This window comes from Barbus barbus, assembly GCF_936440315.1.
Source record: "Barbus barbus genome assembly, chromosome: 16".
Taxonomy (NCBI): domain Eukaryota; kingdom Metazoa; phylum Chordata; class Actinopteri; order Cypriniformes; family Cyprinidae; genus Barbus; species Barbus barbus.
This window is the reverse complement of record NC_136744.1, coordinates 20,464,083-20,483,318: the sequence shown is the minus strand read 5'-3', so window position 1 is coordinate 20,483,318 and position 19,236 is coordinate 20,464,083. Positions and strand designations below refer to the sequence as shown.

Genomic DNA, 19,236 nt, shown 5'->3' with positions numbered 1-19,236 from the left:
CACACCGCAGGACATGTCAACTTCCCAAAAGTATTGAATGTCAGCATATAAGTGCTTGCTTGTGTGTGTTCGGAGGTGGGAAAGGGGGAGAGAGATTAATAAAAATAAAACAAATAAAAAAATCTTGGCCGGGCATCAGGATTAGAGAAGTTTTTAATTTGGACACCTTCAAAGCTACAGGCTGCTGAAGATTTTTTTTCGGAGACGAAGAGGTTCACATTTCATCTGAGGCCAATTAGAAATGTAGCCCTTTTCTCTTTCCATAAGTGAAAGTGAAAAAAAGAGCACGACATTTGTTTTTAAAATGTAGCATTGAATTCGGAGAGAACAAGATTTATTGGAAAACAAGATCTATGGTAACCGTGTTGCATAGACAGATCATCGGAAACAGGATATGAAAGTGTGTAGGGTAAATTATGTCCAGTTAAGGACAAGAAATTGACACACACGCAGCACACACACACTTGTGCATCCACTTCCACTGCTGTGCCTCAGAAGGACTCTTGCTACAAACAGGCGTGTGTGTGTGTGTGTGTGTGAGTTCCTTGGCTGCAGTGCCAGGGAGTTACCAGAAGCGGCTGTTGTACTTGGCAGCGTGTTTGTGTGTGTGCACAAGCTGTCTGAATGAACTCTTTCTCTCTCGCTGAGCGGGGAAAGAGAATGTCAAAGCAAGTGAGAGGAGGGACCGGCACTCATCGCTATACCTCTCTGTTTTTTCCCCTCATTTTCTTGCTTCTACATCCCAACGTTTCCCTCTAAACAGGAAGTGACCTCATAGTTCCACAGCTGGGAAGTGGGTGTCATGGAAACAAGATGGTGATTTACTTGCCCTGAGACTTGTAAGACTCAAGGCTGACCCATTGTGGGTGTGTGTCTGTGTCTGTGTGTGTTAAAAAAGAGTGAGGTGAATGATGGTGAAACATAAGCCCCTTTCACACTGCACATTGGTCCCGGAAAATTGCCGGAGTGCCTTCTGTGTGAACGCAACCACGTCCCGGGATTGATTCCGGGATCAATCCTGGGTTGGGGACCTAGTAACATTGCCGGGTTCAGTCCTGGAACGAGCGCTGTGTGAACAATGCCGTAAAGGCCGATGACGCGCGTTATCATGCGACTCTTTTACCGGGTGTTTTGAAGGCAGATCAAAGTTCACACAATGAAAAATGTGTAAACTGGAATGAAGCAGCGATCGGAGCTCCTCACTATCCGCGCTGAAGCTGAAATCGTTCACCAGTTTAGTTTTTTTTTTCTTTTTTTTCGCCAGTTTAGTGAAATGGTGCATGGCGCATTATACACATCACATGAAATGTCACGTGTCTTTACGGGATCTTTACGGGTTGTGTGTGAACGCACGCACAGATTCCAGAAAATCACTGGCAGTGTGAATGAACCAAAATCTAACAATCCGGGAACAATTGCCGGAACACATTACCCGTGTATTTTCCGGAATCTCTGTGTGAAAGGGGCTATACACACACACAATTACCCACATTTAAGGGATATTTTACCCAAAACTGTCATTTACTCCTGTATGACTTTACTCTTCTGTGGAAAAAAGTGAATTTGTGAAAAATATCCTGGCTGTTCTTTTTATAAATGTCAATTAGAACTGAACATTTGAAGCTTTAGAAATTCCCCCAAAAAGCATAACAGGTGGTCCATATGACTTACATGCTATATTCTAAAAATTTGAAATAGTCCCAAATTTAAAAGAGAAGAGAATGATGTCAAACATAAATCTGAATTAACCAGACATTCTTCTGAATTTGATCTTTTTCAATGAATCTAGTTTATGAATGAATAATTCTGAATGATTCATTTACAATCTGACTGAACTGTTTGACTTAGGGCTGTCGCGATTCGTCGATTTTAGACGACTAGTCGATTTTTAAAAATCGTCGACTTCATTTTGCTCGCGTCGACTAATCTGCCAAATACCGGAAGTGGCGCATTTCACAGACGAGAATGCATAAAACACATTATTAGACTATTTTCCAAGGCCGCATGATATATTAAACTCATAATTAAGCATAATTGTGAATTCACAAACGCTATGATTTAATTGAATAATTATATGCGATGCAGTTCTAACAGTATATGCTCTTTAATTATTTCCATGCGTGTAGGTTAAGCACTTGCGTCTCACAGTAGCTCCACAGAAACTGTTATCATTTACATGTGGAGCGTCTCAAACTCATCTCTGCATGTTGTTGTGAGTTTGTGTTTATTATAACCTTCATCTGGGAACGCAGCGCGCGGCATTTCATCAGATTTGTGAGGTAAATCATTTATAAATCTACACAAACAGAGGATATACATCGTGATTTCAAAATAAAAGCTCAAACCCTCACTCTGAGTTTACACGGTTTGATGTCCACATATTAATGTAATTACAGCGGCTATAGCATTTCTGTCCTAAAGAAATGGCCAAATATTAAAGATTAAGTGGATATTTGGATTAAATGGTGCTTGGTCAATATTAAACAGTAATGTGTAAAAATAATCATCAGGCCATCAGCGCCCCTGCAGGCCTTTGTTGTGATGCGTAATCTACATAAGCTCTATTGTTTATAATACATCATGTATTTTAACAGTTTTGTTCAATAAAACCATATGATTTCTTGCTTTCAAATACTTTATTTGAACTAAATATTATTGCATCATTGCTATTATATATGTATTTTAAGACATTTTAAAAGCTATTGTTCACTTAAATCCATTTTTATTACCACAATTTTTTTTTTTTATAATTATAGGGCCCTATGAAATCCATTTTATTTCCAAATTCAGTTTTTTAAATTTGATTAATCAAAAAGCCTATCTAATTAATTGAGTTTTACAGTTTTATCTGTACCAAATTCTGTTTTCCATTATTTCTGGATTCCATTTTAATTGTTCCATTTAAATTTTAATAATAAAAAGCATCTCCAAATAAATGATTTTATATTAAAAAAAGTATTTTTTTCAGAAATACTGCACATTTACATTTTTCACCTAAATAAATTCTGGTAAATAATATTTCTGGTAAATGCTCCTTTAAAAAGTGTTTTTTGATTATAATTTTATTATTAGACTAGAACACGTGGATATGTTGTCATTCTCACACTATAATACTGAACTTTGTTTTCAGTGACTGAGATGGACACTTGCTTCTTGCACTCTGTTGCACTTCACTTTTGCTTTAAAAAAGGATTTCATAGAAATTTGGATTTCATTTGGTTTAATAAAGTATTTAAGTAATTTTTATTTATTTCTTTGCGGGAAATTAATCGTTTAGATTAATCGAAAAATTTGTCGATAGATTAATAAAAATAAAAATAGTCGTTAGTGGCAGCCGTAGTTTGACTCGATTTAAGAGAGAAGTAGCAACTCATTGTTCATGAATCAGACGTTCTTCTGAATCAGGTCTTTTTTGATGCATCAGTTGATTTGGTTTACAATAAATGATTCAGAATGATTCATTTACAGTCTGACTAAACTGTTCGACTAACTTACAAATAGATAAAAATTAAAAAGAGAAGTAGCAAGGATTTGTTCATGAATCAGACATTCTTCTGAATCAAATCTTTTGATTCAGTTGATCTGGTTCACAGTGAATGAGTCTGAATGATTAATTTACAATCGGATTGAACCATTTAATTCACTAATATATAAAGAATCAGACATTCTTCTCAATCTTATATTTTTTCAGTGAATCGATAAAGAATAAAGTAAAGAATAAACATGTATGTGGTAGTTATCTCTTTTTAACATATAGAGCTTTTTTCTTCCTCCCTGTCTGTATTTTTCTTTTTCTTTGTCGATCATCTCTCTTTCCTTTCAACTTTCCCCCTTCCCTCCCTGCTCCGATGACACCTTTTGCTCTCTCGTTCCTGGTTAGAGGTGTGTTTGATGGTGGTGATGGATGAATTGCTGTGCTGCTCTCCTCCTCCTTGACATGCAGCATTTGTAAAATGTCCCTTCGAGTCACTTTCTCTCTCTCTCACACACACACGTAGTGTTGTGTGTGCATGTGAGGTGGATGGAAAGTGTGTGTGTTCACTTCTGACAGAAATGCTCATGGTTTGGGGGGGTGGGTATGATCGCACACATGCACGAGTGCATCTCGCTGAGAGAGACGTCTGTTTGAATGATTGCTCGACAGTTCTTTTAAGGGACGTGTGGAAAACGAGTTTGACATTCAGCAGACTTTGGCTGTGTATGAAAGCATTGTACAGTGTCCATGTTTGTTTGGTTATCTCCTAAAGTCCCCTTGAATTTGTTTTAGATCATTAGACATTATGGCATCCTGGAAGAGTGTCTTGTTCTTAAGGTGGTACATGCAAAATACTACCTGTTTAGTCAGTATATTGTTTAGTCCACATATTTTAATGCAAATTAGGATTTCGCAAAAAAAAAAAAAGATGCTGGATGGAATTTAAGACCAACATAAAAATGCATGAAAAATTTATGCACTCACTTAAGATGGTTACATTGATTAATTCGATAAGAAGACATGCACATATACTATAATGGAAAAATAAAAATTCCAAGATTTGCTTCAGAGAATTGCCTCAAGTCATGTGACAGAATAATTGCATATTTTTATTTTGCACCAATTTCCCTGAAAGAGATGGAATTGCTGCTTTATTCGCAAATAGTTTTTCCAATATTCAGATTTTTTGCAAGTTGATGTTAAATTAATTTGACATTTTATGAGTTCAGATGTTACACTAAAAATGAAATCTTACTCTTTTTCTTAGTTTTTTTTTTTAACGATATTAATTCTTTTATTCAGCAAGGATACATTAAATTGATCAAAAGTGACAGTAAACACATTTATAGAGTTAAAATATAATTATATTTCAAATAAAATCTGTTCTTTCGAACTTTATATTCATCGAAGAATCCTAAATAAAAATGTACACGCAGATGTTTTCAATGTTGATAATAATAGGAAATGTTTCTTGAGCACCAAATCAGCATATTACCGGTAGAATGATTTCTGAAGAATCACGTGACACTGAAGACTGGATATGACTGCTGAAAATTCATTTGAAAATGTATTTAAATAGAAAACAGTTATTTTAAATTGAAATAATATGTCACAATATAATTTTTTCTACTGCGTTGTTGATCAAATAAATGCAGCCTTGGTGAGCGTAAAGGGCCTTTCACACGGAGTCTGTAATTTTTGTATGTTTTTCGTATTTGTCATCCAAAAAATTTGTCACGCACAAACGACTCTCAAAATGCTTGCTACGCAGAAAATTGAACCCGATGCAAATTTTTTCATGACGGACAAAAGTTTCGAAGGCAGTGTGTAAATGTGATTCACACAACTTGAGGTCGTATTTATTTTTTAATGTGCAAAACGTTTGGATGAGAATTTCAAACTCACTGCGCAAGGACATTTAGAGACTTCTTTCAAAAACAAAAAAAATCTTACCAACACCAACATTTTGAATGGTATTCATTTTTAATATATATGACACACTGTATACTGAATAGAGCAGACTGAACAGGAGAAACAGTCTTATTTAGTGCTGGTAGTTATATAGGTGGTTTCTGTGGTGTTGTGTGTTTAAGAGTTGAATTCACATTATAACGAGTTTAGAAGCAAACCCTTCTCTGATCTTTCATTAAAACATCATCTGGCTGAGATACTGTGTGACAGCTTTAGTGATGCTTTTGGTCAACTGACATCTTGACCTCTAAGGTGATCTGCTGTGAGTTTGCAGGCACACGCTCCACTGCGCTTCAGGGTTAAATTGGCAGAGAAAATGGAGCAGACAGAGAAAGGGGGCGTGTCAGGGGGCGGAACCCCTCTGCACCATGGCATCGGTTGCTATGCAACTGAGTTCTGAGACTATTTATACTCCCTGTGCTGCCCCTCCCACTGACTTCAAAAAAACGTAGACGGCATAGATGCAGATTTGGGGGAAAATTAGATTTCGATTCAACTACGGCTGTCTGCACACAGCCAAAACACTGCAGCCAGCCCATGGATGAAGGAGACAAAGACAATAAAAAATCATTTCAGGATAGAAAACTATTCATTCAAAAACACTAGTTACAAATTTCACCACTATTACTAATGAGTGGTCAAATCAGCAGCTTACTGCAGCTGCAAGGTGTTGAAAAGGACATGCACACCTTGGCCACATTCACACTGCAGCTAAATGTGGGCCAAATCTTTTTTAAGGGACTGACAAGAACTTTTAAATGTGGCATTAAAATAGTCAAACTTGGTATGCTAATCTGAATTAAATAAATGGAGGCAATTATTATGAACCTGATGTTCCGTGGAGGCTGTGAAATTACACATCAATTAAGAACAAGGGCAAGGAGGCGGAAAAGGGCCGAAATTGTATTATTGGCATTCTGTGGACTCATTGTCTTCCACATTAATAGAAATGAAGCATGCCAATGATGGTGAATGATCATGAATGATAAAACCCACATTATATTAGACTGTTCACCCTGTATTTTTAATTTATTTTTAATTTTGTGATTAAATTTTATTTTTGCATTTGTAATGTATTGTAATTTATCAGTTTGCCATTTTATAAAACTGAATTAAAATGTCATGCATTTTGTGCTGTTCGTGTTGTATATATTTTTATTTCTTTTTCATTTAGTGTATTTTTCCATTTTTAAATAAAAAAATGTCACACTTAAAGGGCAGTATTTTTTAATTATTTATTTTTTTAGTCCATTTTTATTTTTGTTAAAAATATGATTTGGGCTGTTCACAATATAATTTAAAAAGCAGACCCGTGCCATGTGTGAACATAGTCCTAAAGACTTTTTCGGGGTCTGAGATCACAAACCTGTTCTAGAAAACAACTTCTGATATGCATTTATAGTCAACATAAAATGCCATTCACTATTCACTATGCATTTTGCTTCCATAATCAGATGAATGTTGGGTGGGACTTCACTGTATCCATCAAGATTGATTAGGTTTGCAAAATGTGGACATTTCATATTTACCAAGATAAAAAAAGAAAAGTAGAACCCTACAACTCTTGACTTGACATGAGAGATACATACAATTACACTTCTATAAAGTACGTTTGAGTTTCCCCAGTAACTCAATTCCCCAGTTTCCACATTAACATCTCAGATCTGTTTTTACCCGTGTCAGCTGAAGTGAAACTGACCGGGATCGGTGGCTGCGTGGACAAGAGAGCTCTGCACAATAGGGATGATTGAGCCCAGGAGATGGTCCATTAAAGAACAGCATTTAATGACAACAAGAATTATTGCAGTGCTTTGTAATTACCCAAGCATTAACTAGCACGTGTGTGTGTGTTTGTGTGTGAGCAGAAACGGCCACAGTGATTCTCTCACATCACCAAACTGAAGAGAATCTCTTCATCAAAGATGCTTTTTCTTCATTCTCTCACCCTCTTTTCTTTCCATGTCTCTCGCTCTGAAGGAGGGGTAAGTGGTCATCAGCGCTAACGTCTCTCTCTTGTGTCTGGAAGGTGGTTATCGCTGAGACCTCAATGGTCCAATCTGATTATGATCCTGAACCCGGCAAATCAACATTTGATTATAATGTCTGTGAGATGGCGTTGTGATAATCGGGCTCGTCTGATAATCAGTGGCAGTTGGTATTTTGTGAAGTGCATTTTGGTCACCAGGACACTTGACACTCTCTCTGGTTTATTTGTTCTGCAGAAGAACGTTTGGGTTAAAATCACTTCCTTTTCGTATAAAGTGTACTATAGCATCTGGGACTGTTTATAGATCTAATGCCCTCTCAGAATCACAATATTTCTCTCTTTCTGTCTCTTTGTCAGTCAGAGGAACTTGGCTGAGATCACGGAGCTGATTCACACGGCCTTCCTGGTGCATCGTGGGATTGTGAATCTGAAGGAGTGGACGAACTCGGATGGCCCCCTCAAAGACATGCAGTTTGGGAACAAGATGGCTGTTCTGAGTGGCGATTTCCTTTTGGCGAACGCCTGCACAGGATTGGCCCAGCTCAATGACACCAAGGTACTAAATGAATGCTGTAAAAAGTCTCCAGGTTTTTCCATTGCCTGCTCTTTGCTTGTTCCATGCTCAGTAATGAAAGAAACCCTGCTCTGAGTTTGCTGTTGTAAAATTTGAGCCCAAATAATAATCAGTACACATTTTCCTAGCTACAGTATTTACACTACCATTCAAAGGTTTGAGAACAGTAAGATTTAAAAAAGACATTTATAATGTTACAAAATATTTCTATTACAAATAAATTCTGTGCTTTTGAACTTTCAATTCATCAGGATTCCTGAAAAGAATATATCAAGGTTTCTAGAAAAAGAATATTAAGCAGAACAACATTTTTCTACATAGATGATGATGATGATAAGAAATGTTTCTTGAGCACTAAATTAGCGTATTAAAATGATTTCTGAAGGATCGTGTGACAGGAAATTTCAGCTTTGCCATCAAAGGAATAAATTGTATTTGAATGTATAGCAATATTTCGAAATATTGCTATTGTTACTGTATGTTTGATTAAGTAAATTCAAAGTTAGTGAGCATAATAAGTGAGCATGTTTTCTTGAAAAAAAACTAATATTTTTAAAATGTTACCTCTCCCAGACATTTCAATTGTAGTGAAGATGAGGACATAGATTTCAGTTGTTTTTTAACAATATACATTTTTTTTTAAACATGGACTGTCCATTATTTCTAAAAGAAAAGGGAAGCGTTTTTATTTACTTGTGTATTTTAACTTATTTATTTTGCATGTTAAGGATTAAGAAATACATTACTATGAATAATTTATACAACTGAGAACATCCCTGTAATCCCCAAATAAAGGTTTTGTCAGATTTAGCTTACTACTTATATTTTTGTGCCAAAAATATAGTTAAATAAACAAACACATATCTTCATGCTGGAGGTGTGAGCCTCTTTTTTTCATCACATTTGTGTTTTTATGCAAAACACTGAAAAAAAAAATAATAATTTCACCGGCTTCTGACTTCCTTCTCAAAGACTTTGTTCTCCACGCTGTACGCTGTGTGTGTCCTCTCTTGCTAATTTCCATATACTTGCATTCTCCCTCATTCTCTTGCGCTCTTTATATGTGTGTGCGCGAGTGTGTGAGCATATGTCTCCTACACCCCTCATTAAGTGTCAGTGTTCTCTTCCAGCTCTAATTAGAGTCGCAGTCAAAGCACCGTCTAACTGCATGCGGCCAGCAGCCCCACTGCCTCGCTCCACTCAGGGTTACAGCATCTCACTAGAGCATCTTTTTGAATATCTTACAGCGTTATGAATGGCCAGTACAATACATCACAACATTTTACAGTAGTGTTTCCCAGCCTATTTTTTGTAATGCACCCCTAGAGTCCTATTGATTTTGGTCAAATACCTCTGAAAGGTTGTTATTTTTAACTGTTCTGTTCTAGCTGCTTGCTACTTAGGCTGGGCTTGAAATGAAGTAGACCATTATAGGCTACTGAATTGAAATGCGTACATAGGCAGTAACACCATGCATCATACAAATGGCACATTTGACTATGACTTCATGAAGGGAGAAAGGCATAAAAATGCATAGCACACAAAATATTGGGTGCATATATATTTTTAATAGTTTTAAACTACATACTTTTTAGTATAGCATGAATAAAAGTGTACATTACTGATCAAAAGTTTTTGATCTGTTTTTTAGTGTTTTGAAAGCAGTGTTGGGTAAGTTACATTCAAAACGTAATTACAGTTACTAATTACTTCATCAATATTGTATTTAAATTACTTTACTAATTACTCTTTCTGAAAAATAACTTAGTTACTCAATAAGTAACTTAATTATTCAAATCGCTAATTAGGCTACATCTTAAAATCCATATAAACCTGAAATTAAATTAAATTTAAACTCTTTATTCTTTCAATTTGAGTCAAACATGTTCTTATGAGGTAAATTCCTGATAGTAAGTCGTCTTTAAAAAATGATGAAAATTAGATAAATCTTGATTTTATTTTTTTGGTATCTAGGTGAAGGCGTTTGCGCGCAGGTGACTACATATAATGAGCTCAGATACGGGAAAGACTGTACTTCAGTTTCATACGGATAATCAGATAACATTCGTTTTCGATTTGAATTCGTTCATTTAAAAGTAGACACTTCAGGCTTTCAGATACAGGAAAGACTGTACCTCGCTTTAGTTTCATACAGATTACATAATCAGATAATATTCGTTCTCGATTTGAATTCGTTCATTTAAAAGTTGAAACTTCAAGATTTTAGATACGGGAATGACTGTACCTCGCTTTCATACGGATTACGTAATGAGGAATATTCGTTTTCAATTAAAATTAGTTCATTTAAATGTAGAAATTCCAAGCTTATACGGGAAAGACTGGCCTAGCTTTACTTTCATAGGGATTACATAATCAGAAATATTAGTTTTTGATTTGAATTCGTTCATTTAAAAGTAGACACTTCAAGCTTTTTAGATTCTATTGATTTTAGTCTTATATGTATCTGAGTATTTAAGGTTTCTCTGTGAATCGGGGAAATCTGAAACTGAACGGAAGGTTGAAGCTGCTGCATTCAATTTTATCTTTAGATGGTAAATTTAGATTTCAAATTCAATATTGATTTTAGAACTGTTGAAATTATTTACTGTATGTAACAAGTACTTTATAAGTAACTGTAATTAAATTACCTAAAAATTAACAGTAATCCTTTACTTTATCTTTTCAGTGGATAAGTAATTTAATTTTAGTTACTTAGTAACGCATTACACCTAACATTGTTTGAAAGTCTCTAATGCTCACCCAGACTGCATTTATTTGATTAAAATAGTACAGTAAAAACAGTAACAATATTATCACAATATTAATGGCAGTTTTCTATTTTAATATATTTTAAAATGTAATTTATTCCTGTGATGCAAAGCAGTCTTTAGTGTCACATTAAGAAACTGAAAAATATTTTTTCTTCTTACCAATGGTTAAAACGCAATGGAAGCCCGTTTCCGCCACTGAATAAAAAATAAAAAAGGTAATTGTGACTTTTTATCTCAGAATTGCAAGTTTACATCTCACAATTATGACTTAAAAACATGCAATTGCAAGTTATTAAGTCAGAACTGTGAGATATAAACTCGCAATTCTGAGAACATATCAGACCCCCTCAAAATTAGGCCTTTAGAACTCGCAATTGTGAGTTTATATCTCACAATTCTGAGAAAAAATGTCAGAATTGTGAGGAAAAAGTCAAAAGTGTCAGATACAAACTCGCATTTACGAGAAAAGAGTCAGAAAAACTCACAATTCTGACTTTATTTCTCAATTGTGAGTTTATATCACGCAATTCTGAGAAAAAAAGTCAGAATTGTGAGATACAAAGTCGCAATAACCTTTTTAAAAAAAAAAAATTTTATTCACTGTCGGAAATGGGCTTCCATATAAAACAGTTGTTCATATAAAACTAGGTATCTAGGCCTAAACATTTTTAATTTTAAAAACAACTTTTTTTCATGTTTCTTTGATGAAAAGAAAGAACAGCATTCATTTCAAAATATAACTTTTTGGAACACATTTGATTAATGTAATGCATTCTTGCTGAGTAAAATGATGAGTTTTGTTAAAGAAAATGTATTGACCCCAAAGTTTTGAACAGTAGTGTATTTCTAATCAACAGTCTCACATCATTTGATTCTCATTTGATTCTCACATTTTATAGATTTAACAAGGTCAAAGCAAAATCTTGCTGAAGTACACCTACACTGGGATTCACGGTTTTAGAGGAAATCACTTGTCATATAATATTAACAGTCTAAGTAAAAAGGGATTTTCACTACAAACCCTAACATTTCATCTCTCTGTGTCTGGGTAACACACACAGACACACTCAGATGCACTAAGCGGGAGTGTGCTGACAAGATCTGTCACCAAGTGCGGCTCTAGAATGCAGCTCTCCCCGTGGAGGAAAACAAACTCTTTTCCTTCTGCATAGCCTCAGACATACACACGCACACTCAAGCTCACTTTAATGTGTGCATGAGCGGACATGGAAATGACTGCAGGGGATTTAGATGATCAGCAGATTGTGGCGACTAATATAAATAACAGATTCTGTGTTGTTGTTTTTTTTCCCTCAAGAGGAGCTCAGCATTCAGACAGCCAGGTATCTTAGTTGGGACTCACACCTGATTTTTGTGTGTGTGTGTGTGTGTGTTAGGTAGATGGTGTGGTTTAATAAATTGGGTTTAGGAGTATGTGTTGGCGTGTTCTATAGCACCTCCTGCTGGACGAAAGTGGAAGTCTGTCATCTGTTTAGTGTTTTTTTTTTTTTGTCTACTTGTCAGACATAAAAATATTAATTATAAATTTTATATATATGTATTTATTATTATTATTATTATTTGTTTTTTGTTTTTTTTTTAAACAAATTGAGATCAATAATGATGGTTTTAACCTTGCTAATGTAATTTTTTTTTACAGACAGAGTTTCAAAAGTTTGTGATCAGTAATTTTTTAAAGAAATTAATACTTATATTCTGCAAGAATGCATTAAAATGATTAAAAATGACAGTAAGCGCATTTATAATGTAAACTTTTGAACTTTCTGTTCATCAAAGAATCCTGACAAAAACATAATTTTCCTCAAAAATATGAGGCATCACAGCTCTTTTCAACATTGATAATAATAAGAAAAGTTTCTTGAGCAGCAAATCAGCATATTAGAATGATTTCTAAAGGATCATGTGACACTGAAGACTGAAGAAGATTCAGTTTTAGCCTCACAGGAATAAAGTACATTTTGAAATACAGTATATTCAAATAGAAACCAGTTATTTTAAACTGTAATAATATTTCATATTTCAATATTTCAATAAAAATCTTACCTACCCCATACTTTCATACAGGATTGTATATGAACTAACACTAATACTAACTAATAATTCTATACTTTTAATTAAAAATCAATAATAATGCAAAATGTCATTTCACTGTCGGTTAGACATGCTTGATACATTTTTCTCAATTCAGTCACCATTAGCAGCTGTGGACAGAAGGTCATTTTGAGCCTCGTTTTTAGTAAACACGCACACACATACTGAACAGAGTGTGAGTAAAAATCTTGTTTTGTGTGAAACTGAACCTGTTGTTCAGCGAACCGTGTTTAAAGCCACACACGCTCTGTTCTGAACCACTGAAGTAGTGATGGACTGACAGGATGTCCAGCCAATCAGAGATCATACTCTTTAGCTGCAAGTCAAAGTTCTACAGATGAATTTACAATTAGCAAAAGTGATTAAAAATATATTTTAAGTGCTCAATTTTTAATAGTCCCTTGATGTAACTGGCATTCACCCAGCCAGAACCGGCCGAGCACATCTTCTTCTTAAAGCTTCTGTCTATGTAAATGAGGGCGAGGCCCCTTTGCATTAGCGGTTCAGTTAGCGTGAGGGCATTAGCGGTGGAAATCAGACGTTCCCTCTCCGCAGCAAAGCGCTTTTTCCCCCCTGATTGATCTGTATTATGTATCACGGCCTTGAGTGGGATCCTGACTTAGTAGACTGTGTGTGTGTGTGAGTGAGAGAGAGTGGGATTCTGGCTCAACACTAGTATAAACGGTAAAGGGATCCGCAAGCGGCTGTCTCCTCTTTCTTCTCCTCATAGACCTGTCGGCGAAACACGACTCCAGCTGGATTTGGGAATGAGACGAGACGGAGGGAGGGCAGCTTATTTGATACTTTCCAAAAAAAGCCCCCCCACTTCTCACACACACACACAAACTCACACGAAAAGGCATAGACGTACACAAACACACAGTTGAAACACGCATGCATTCTCTCACAGACACACTCACATGTGCACACTTTAATTTCTCCGTGTGGAGTGTGTGAAGCCGCACATCTGGCTGCGCTATAGGGGCTCTCTGTCTTCTCTGGGGAGTCAAGTTCCACACTGTTTCCTCAAAGATCTGGTTACTCAGAGGGCAGAGAGAAGGAAAGAGTGAGAAAAACAAAGTTTGAGAGAGAAGGTTTGGGGAACGGAGAGGAGTAACATAATATTAAATATGAGGAATAGCCGAATGTCTGGATGGAAGGCCTCTGCTATTCTAGTTCCCTGGAGATTCTGCCTGTGGTCTTATGATTCAACAGGCAGGCCTTTCGGGAAAAGAGGAAAAAGAACGACAAAGGGTGAAAAAGAGGTGGAGAATGTAGCCTAGGGCGATGGATGAAAGGTATAGGAAAGCATGTGATTGAATGATAGAAGGAGCTGTCAGTGACTTAGTCCAGCTGACTGTTGTGGAGTAGATGTAACGGAGTAGCGCCCCCCTCAGGATCACTATAGTTACTACATGATCTAAAGTACTAAAATGTAGCAAAAATGTACCCAACATTGAAAATTCAGACGTTATTTATTCACTCTCATGCAATTCCAAACCTTTGTGACTTACCTTATGGGGAACACAGAAAATGTAATTTTGAAGTATTGTATTGGCTCTTTTTAATTATAGGGTGAAGTCAGCTAAAATGGGCCATGTTTTGGTAAATGACTTATAATACCATCAAATAAGCTATGCATGAGATCTAATGATATTCTTATAAATTAGCATGGGTCTCTTAAATGTATTTATATTTTTTAAATGTGTATTAAGTTTCTTTTATAAATTAAACTTTTTTTTATTTGAAAGAGCATGTCAACTCAAAACATTATTCATAAACCTTTGTTGGTAAGCTTACTTATAATTGCTTTAGTATCCTTATTAGTGATTAATAAAATTTACAATGTCAGTCTCAATTGCCTTACAATTTCTCTGACAAGCTTCATGTAACACTGCCCTGCCCGCCTTAAAACACTCAGACCAATAAAATTGATTGATTGAGCCGATGCTACAACCTTATTTGAACCATTTTAGCTGACTTCACCCTACTCAGTTCTTTGAGCTTTCAAAGACGCAAAAACACTACCAAAGTTTTTCATAATGACTTTTGAATTCGTATAACTACAATTTAAGTCTGATTCGTTAACAGATCATTTAGATTTATTTGTGAACTTTATTAACTGATTAATTTAAAAGATATGAAGCAAACAAATTTTTCATTTTCAATTGCTACTTCACTCATAAACTTCCATGAATGTATTAAGGTGAACTAGATGCATGTTTTTACAAAATAAAATGTTGATTTTTTTAAATTAATTTAGTGCTTTTTTATTATTATTATTTGTTATACGAATATTTTTTATAATTAATGTTTTATAATTAGCAACATGATTAATATATATTTTTTGATAAGGGATATAGTCTGCTATATTTATGTTTATTTTGCATGTACATATTTGAAGTTCAAGAGAACAGTCCAATCAACGCTCAACTATCAGATGATTTTCTGTACTTTTGGTGTTGAGCATTTTTTTGGAGTAGACTTCTGTGGTTGTGTGTATTAAAGAGAGAAACTGAATCAATAATCTTGTGCAGATGGCAGAGTCCTCATTAAGGTTTGCTGGTTATTCTATCTGTCCCTCAGATGCTCCTTTAGAATGAGTGGACTGGAAGAAGGTCTTCCCATATTCCCAAACTGCTCATGTCCTAATAAATACTAATTTCAGAACAGATGGGGCTGATCTGTTATTATTCTGAGAGTCTTCGTTTATGTGGAAAATATTTTGCTAGCCTAAGTGGTATAATGTTATGTTTGTTCTAGGTGGTGGAGCTGATATCCAGTGCAATCGGAGATGTGGTGCAAGGAATCTATCAAGAGAGCTCCACTTCTGCAGAGGTGCGACATTCAGCCCGCTGCACTTACCACATATTGCCACCAGTGGCAAACAAACAGTATTGACAAAAAATAAATAAATAAATAGTTTCTTGAGCACTAAATTAGCATATTACAATTTCTGAAGGATCATGTGACACTGAAGACTGGAGCAAACCCTGCTGAAAATTCAGCTTTGCCATCACAGTAATAAATTATATTTTAAAATATATAACAGTTGCAGTAATATTTTACTGTATTTTTATTCAAATAAATGCAGCCTTAGAGAGCATTAGAGACTTCATTGAAAAACATTACAGAACAGTAAAGTCTCTGTTTATGAATCATTGTCTTTTATTATATTCCCATTATGTCACCTATTTTATAAAAGCAACCGCTCAAAGTCATGTCAATTACTGTAAATCACAACCTCTCTGGTTTATTTTATTAATAAACACGTGCCATCTATGAGACGTAATCTGTCATTGCTAAAATTAAGTTTTATTTTCCTCATAAATTAATGAAAATTTAGTACCAGAGGAATCTTTTTAGTGTTTAATGTTTCATATTCAAAGCTTTCAAAACAGAGCTAAGACTGGACAAGCAAAACATCTCCAAACAAGCGAAACACAGACTGACTTAAAACTTCTGCAAACCGCTCAAAGTAAATAATGAATGACAAAGTTTCCTGTGTGAGGCGAGGAGGAGGAAAAGTGATGAAGACCACGTTTATGCGAGAGAAACTCAACAAGGGAGAGAGAGAGAGATTCAAGTTTCTTATACCCTTTTTAGAGGAGACGTTTCCGAGCAGATGTTTGCATCACCTTCCCTCCTCCAGTTACACCAACCCCCTACCGCCATACCACCATTTTCTTTTTTATTCTCTTGTTTGGCATCCTTAAATTTTGAACAGTCTCAATGTTTTCTACAAGTTTTCTGTGCTTTTGAGGTTTGTTTATGATCTATTTTAGCTCCCCAAATAATCTCCATAAACAACAACATTCAAAAAATTGAGGTTGGTAAGACTTAAAAAAAAAAAAAAAAAAATGTTTTTGAGTGTATTCTTTTATGCTCACAAGACAACATTTATTTGATAAAAATACAACAAAAACAGTAATAATGTGAAATATTGTCATTTTAAATAACTCTTTTCTAGTTTAATATATTTTATGATGTTTTTAATTAATTTGATGGCAAAGCTGAATTTTCATTACTTAGAAGACATTTCTTATCATTATCAATGTTGAAAACAGTTGTGCTGCTTAATATATTTGTGGAAACAAAATAATTTATTTGGAATATAAATTTTTTGTAAATATCTTGACTGTCACTGATCAATTTTGATCAATTTAATGCATCTTTGTCTATTAAGTACGGTAATTATTCCTTTCAAAAACAAACAAACAAAAAAAACTTAATGAGCCCAGAAGAGTAGTATTTATAATACATTAATGCTTATTTGATTGAGTGTTTCTGTATCCTGAAGGAGGGCACTCTAACAGTTGCATCCTGGGAAGACCAGACATTCCTGTCCCATGGTGCTTTGCTTGCTAAGAGTTGTCAGGCAGCGATGAAGCTGGCCAGACATGGTAACGATGCTCAGAATTTGGCTTTTCAGTACGGAAAACACCTCGCTCTGGGACACAAGGTGTGTATGCACAGTCACACAAGTGCATTGTGGGCAGAAGCTGCTTGTCTGTATGTTGTCTTATCACGTTACATTCTCCTATTTTCGCTTTGTGTAGAAAGCTCATTTCATAAAATTCATGGATATATGTGTGTTTTGTAGCTAAACTCTGATCTACAGCCATTCGTGAAGAGCGGGTCAGAACCGGCTGTGTTTAGTTTGGACTCTGCTCCTGTAGTCTTTCACAGACAGATCGTTGGACCTGAGAGATGGCGGCACCAGCTAAAACAGGTACCAGACAACCATATCAGAACACGTGTGACGTTCAGCTGTGTGATACTTCAAAGCCTCTCTGTAAAATAACCTGGTGAATCTCACGTACTGTAATTCACTACAAAATGATAATTTTTTTGTTATTTTATTGAGTTATTTTAAATTGTAGCGATATTTCACAAAATTACTATTTTACTGCATTCAGTAGTTTAAATAAATACAGCCTTGTTAAAAATAAGATTCTTCTTTCAAAAACATCATAAAACTTTACCAACCCAAACTTTTGAAATGTAGTGCGTAGTACCATGATGCATAAATATTTTCCAATTTTAATAGATTTATTCACATTACAGTGATGAAAAAGTCATATGTGAGCTATGTCTCAAGGCAGCTAGCAGTCAGTTAAGCCAGTTTTACTGTATAATGTTTGATATTTTAACTGAGCAGACAGTATTTATCATTAATTGAAGTGATTCTATAAGATTTTAGCCTCTAGACTGGTGGCAAAACACCATTACGGTTCAGATTTCATTGTGTCAGCATGACGTTCTCTGGATTCGCATTTTTCTCTCTTCATTTCAGGTTCAGAATATGGCTAGACAGATTGATTACACAAAGGTAAGCGACTCGTGTTTTTTTATTAAGGGAGAGGGAAAACAATTGCCTCATTTTAGTGTCTACTTATTCAGAAAACTTGTGTTTCACTGTAAAAGTGACAAAATCAATTGATTATTTTCATTTATCCAATGAAAAAGTGAGATTGTCTATTGAATTCAAGAGAAATCAATCCTCCTGGTCAAACCACTAATCAATGATTTCAGCCACAATCCTTCTGATAAAACATTCAAACATTTATGACACAAATCGATTCCCCAGGAGTCATGAAATAATTCCCAGGGTCCCAGTGTGTATGTGAATGTTTGCAAACAAACAGAAATAGAAGTTAATGTATGATAATAAAAAAGTTGTTCATGCTTATTTAAATATATATTTTTATAAGATAGCGAAACCTTAAATTGCCTATTAATATGACAAAAAAACAGTCCCTAGGAAAATAAACATACTAAATAATATCTTGATAGTCTAAAAAAGCACACAAAAAAAATGGAAAGTTAGAGAATAGAAAATATCATTAGCTTAGTATCAGTGTTATTTATTTTTATTCCGTTTTTATTTTAATATTTTCTGTTTTCAATTTAATTTTAAAGTTTTTGTAATTTTGTTATGTTTTTGTGATTTGTTTTAGTTTTTTTATATATGTCCATGTACTTTTTATTGTTGTTATTATTATATTTTTTTCAGTTTTAATTATTTTAATACATCAGTTTAAACTAAATTACCATGAAAAATATTGCCTTGGCAATTAACTGAAATAAGTTTTATTTCAGTTGATGTTTATTTTATTTCAAGTAACAAAACCATTTTTTATGGATTTTCTTTTAGTTTCAGTTTTAGTTAACAAGAACCCTGCTTGGTATAAAAACAATAGAAGTACATGGACAGTCTGCACCAGGATACAAAAAACAACATTTCTGTGAGTATATTAAAGAATGTAATCAAGTATGTGAATCTGAGGCACACTGAAGTAAAAGTTTAAGAATCGGTCATTGAAAAACACACATTGATCGACCG

At 34.8% G+C, this 19,236-nt stretch overlaps 1 protein-coding gene across 2 annotated transcripts in view; it reads left to right on the top strand.

Annotated features, from left to right (window-relative positions):
* LOC306882760 (all trans-polyprenyl-diphosphate synthase PDSS2-like) overlaps positions 1 to 19,236 on the top strand; it is a 33,342-nt gene that overhangs the window by 11,927 nt on the left and 2,179 nt on the right. The window contains exons 3-8 of one of the 2 annotated variants that reach the window (XR_013785288.1): positions 7,791 to 7,989; positions 15,654 to 15,728; positions 17,191 to 17,352; positions 17,494 to 17,622; positions 18,187 to 18,222; positions 19,048 to 19,138. Coding sequence is in view for 1 of the 2 variants with exons in the window: in XM_079437629.1 (XP_079293755.1) it covers positions 7,791 to 7,989; positions 15,654 to 15,728; positions 17,191 to 17,352; positions 17,494 to 17,622; positions 18,187 to 18,222 (601 nt within the window). In the remaining variant the exon portion in view is untranslated. The remainder of the gene's footprint in view (positions 1 to 7,790; positions 7,990 to 15,653; positions 15,729 to 17,190; positions 17,353 to 17,493; positions 17,623 to 18,186; positions 18,223 to 19,047; positions 19,139 to 19,236) is intronic. The other variant, XM_079437629.1, reaches the window with a different exon arrangement.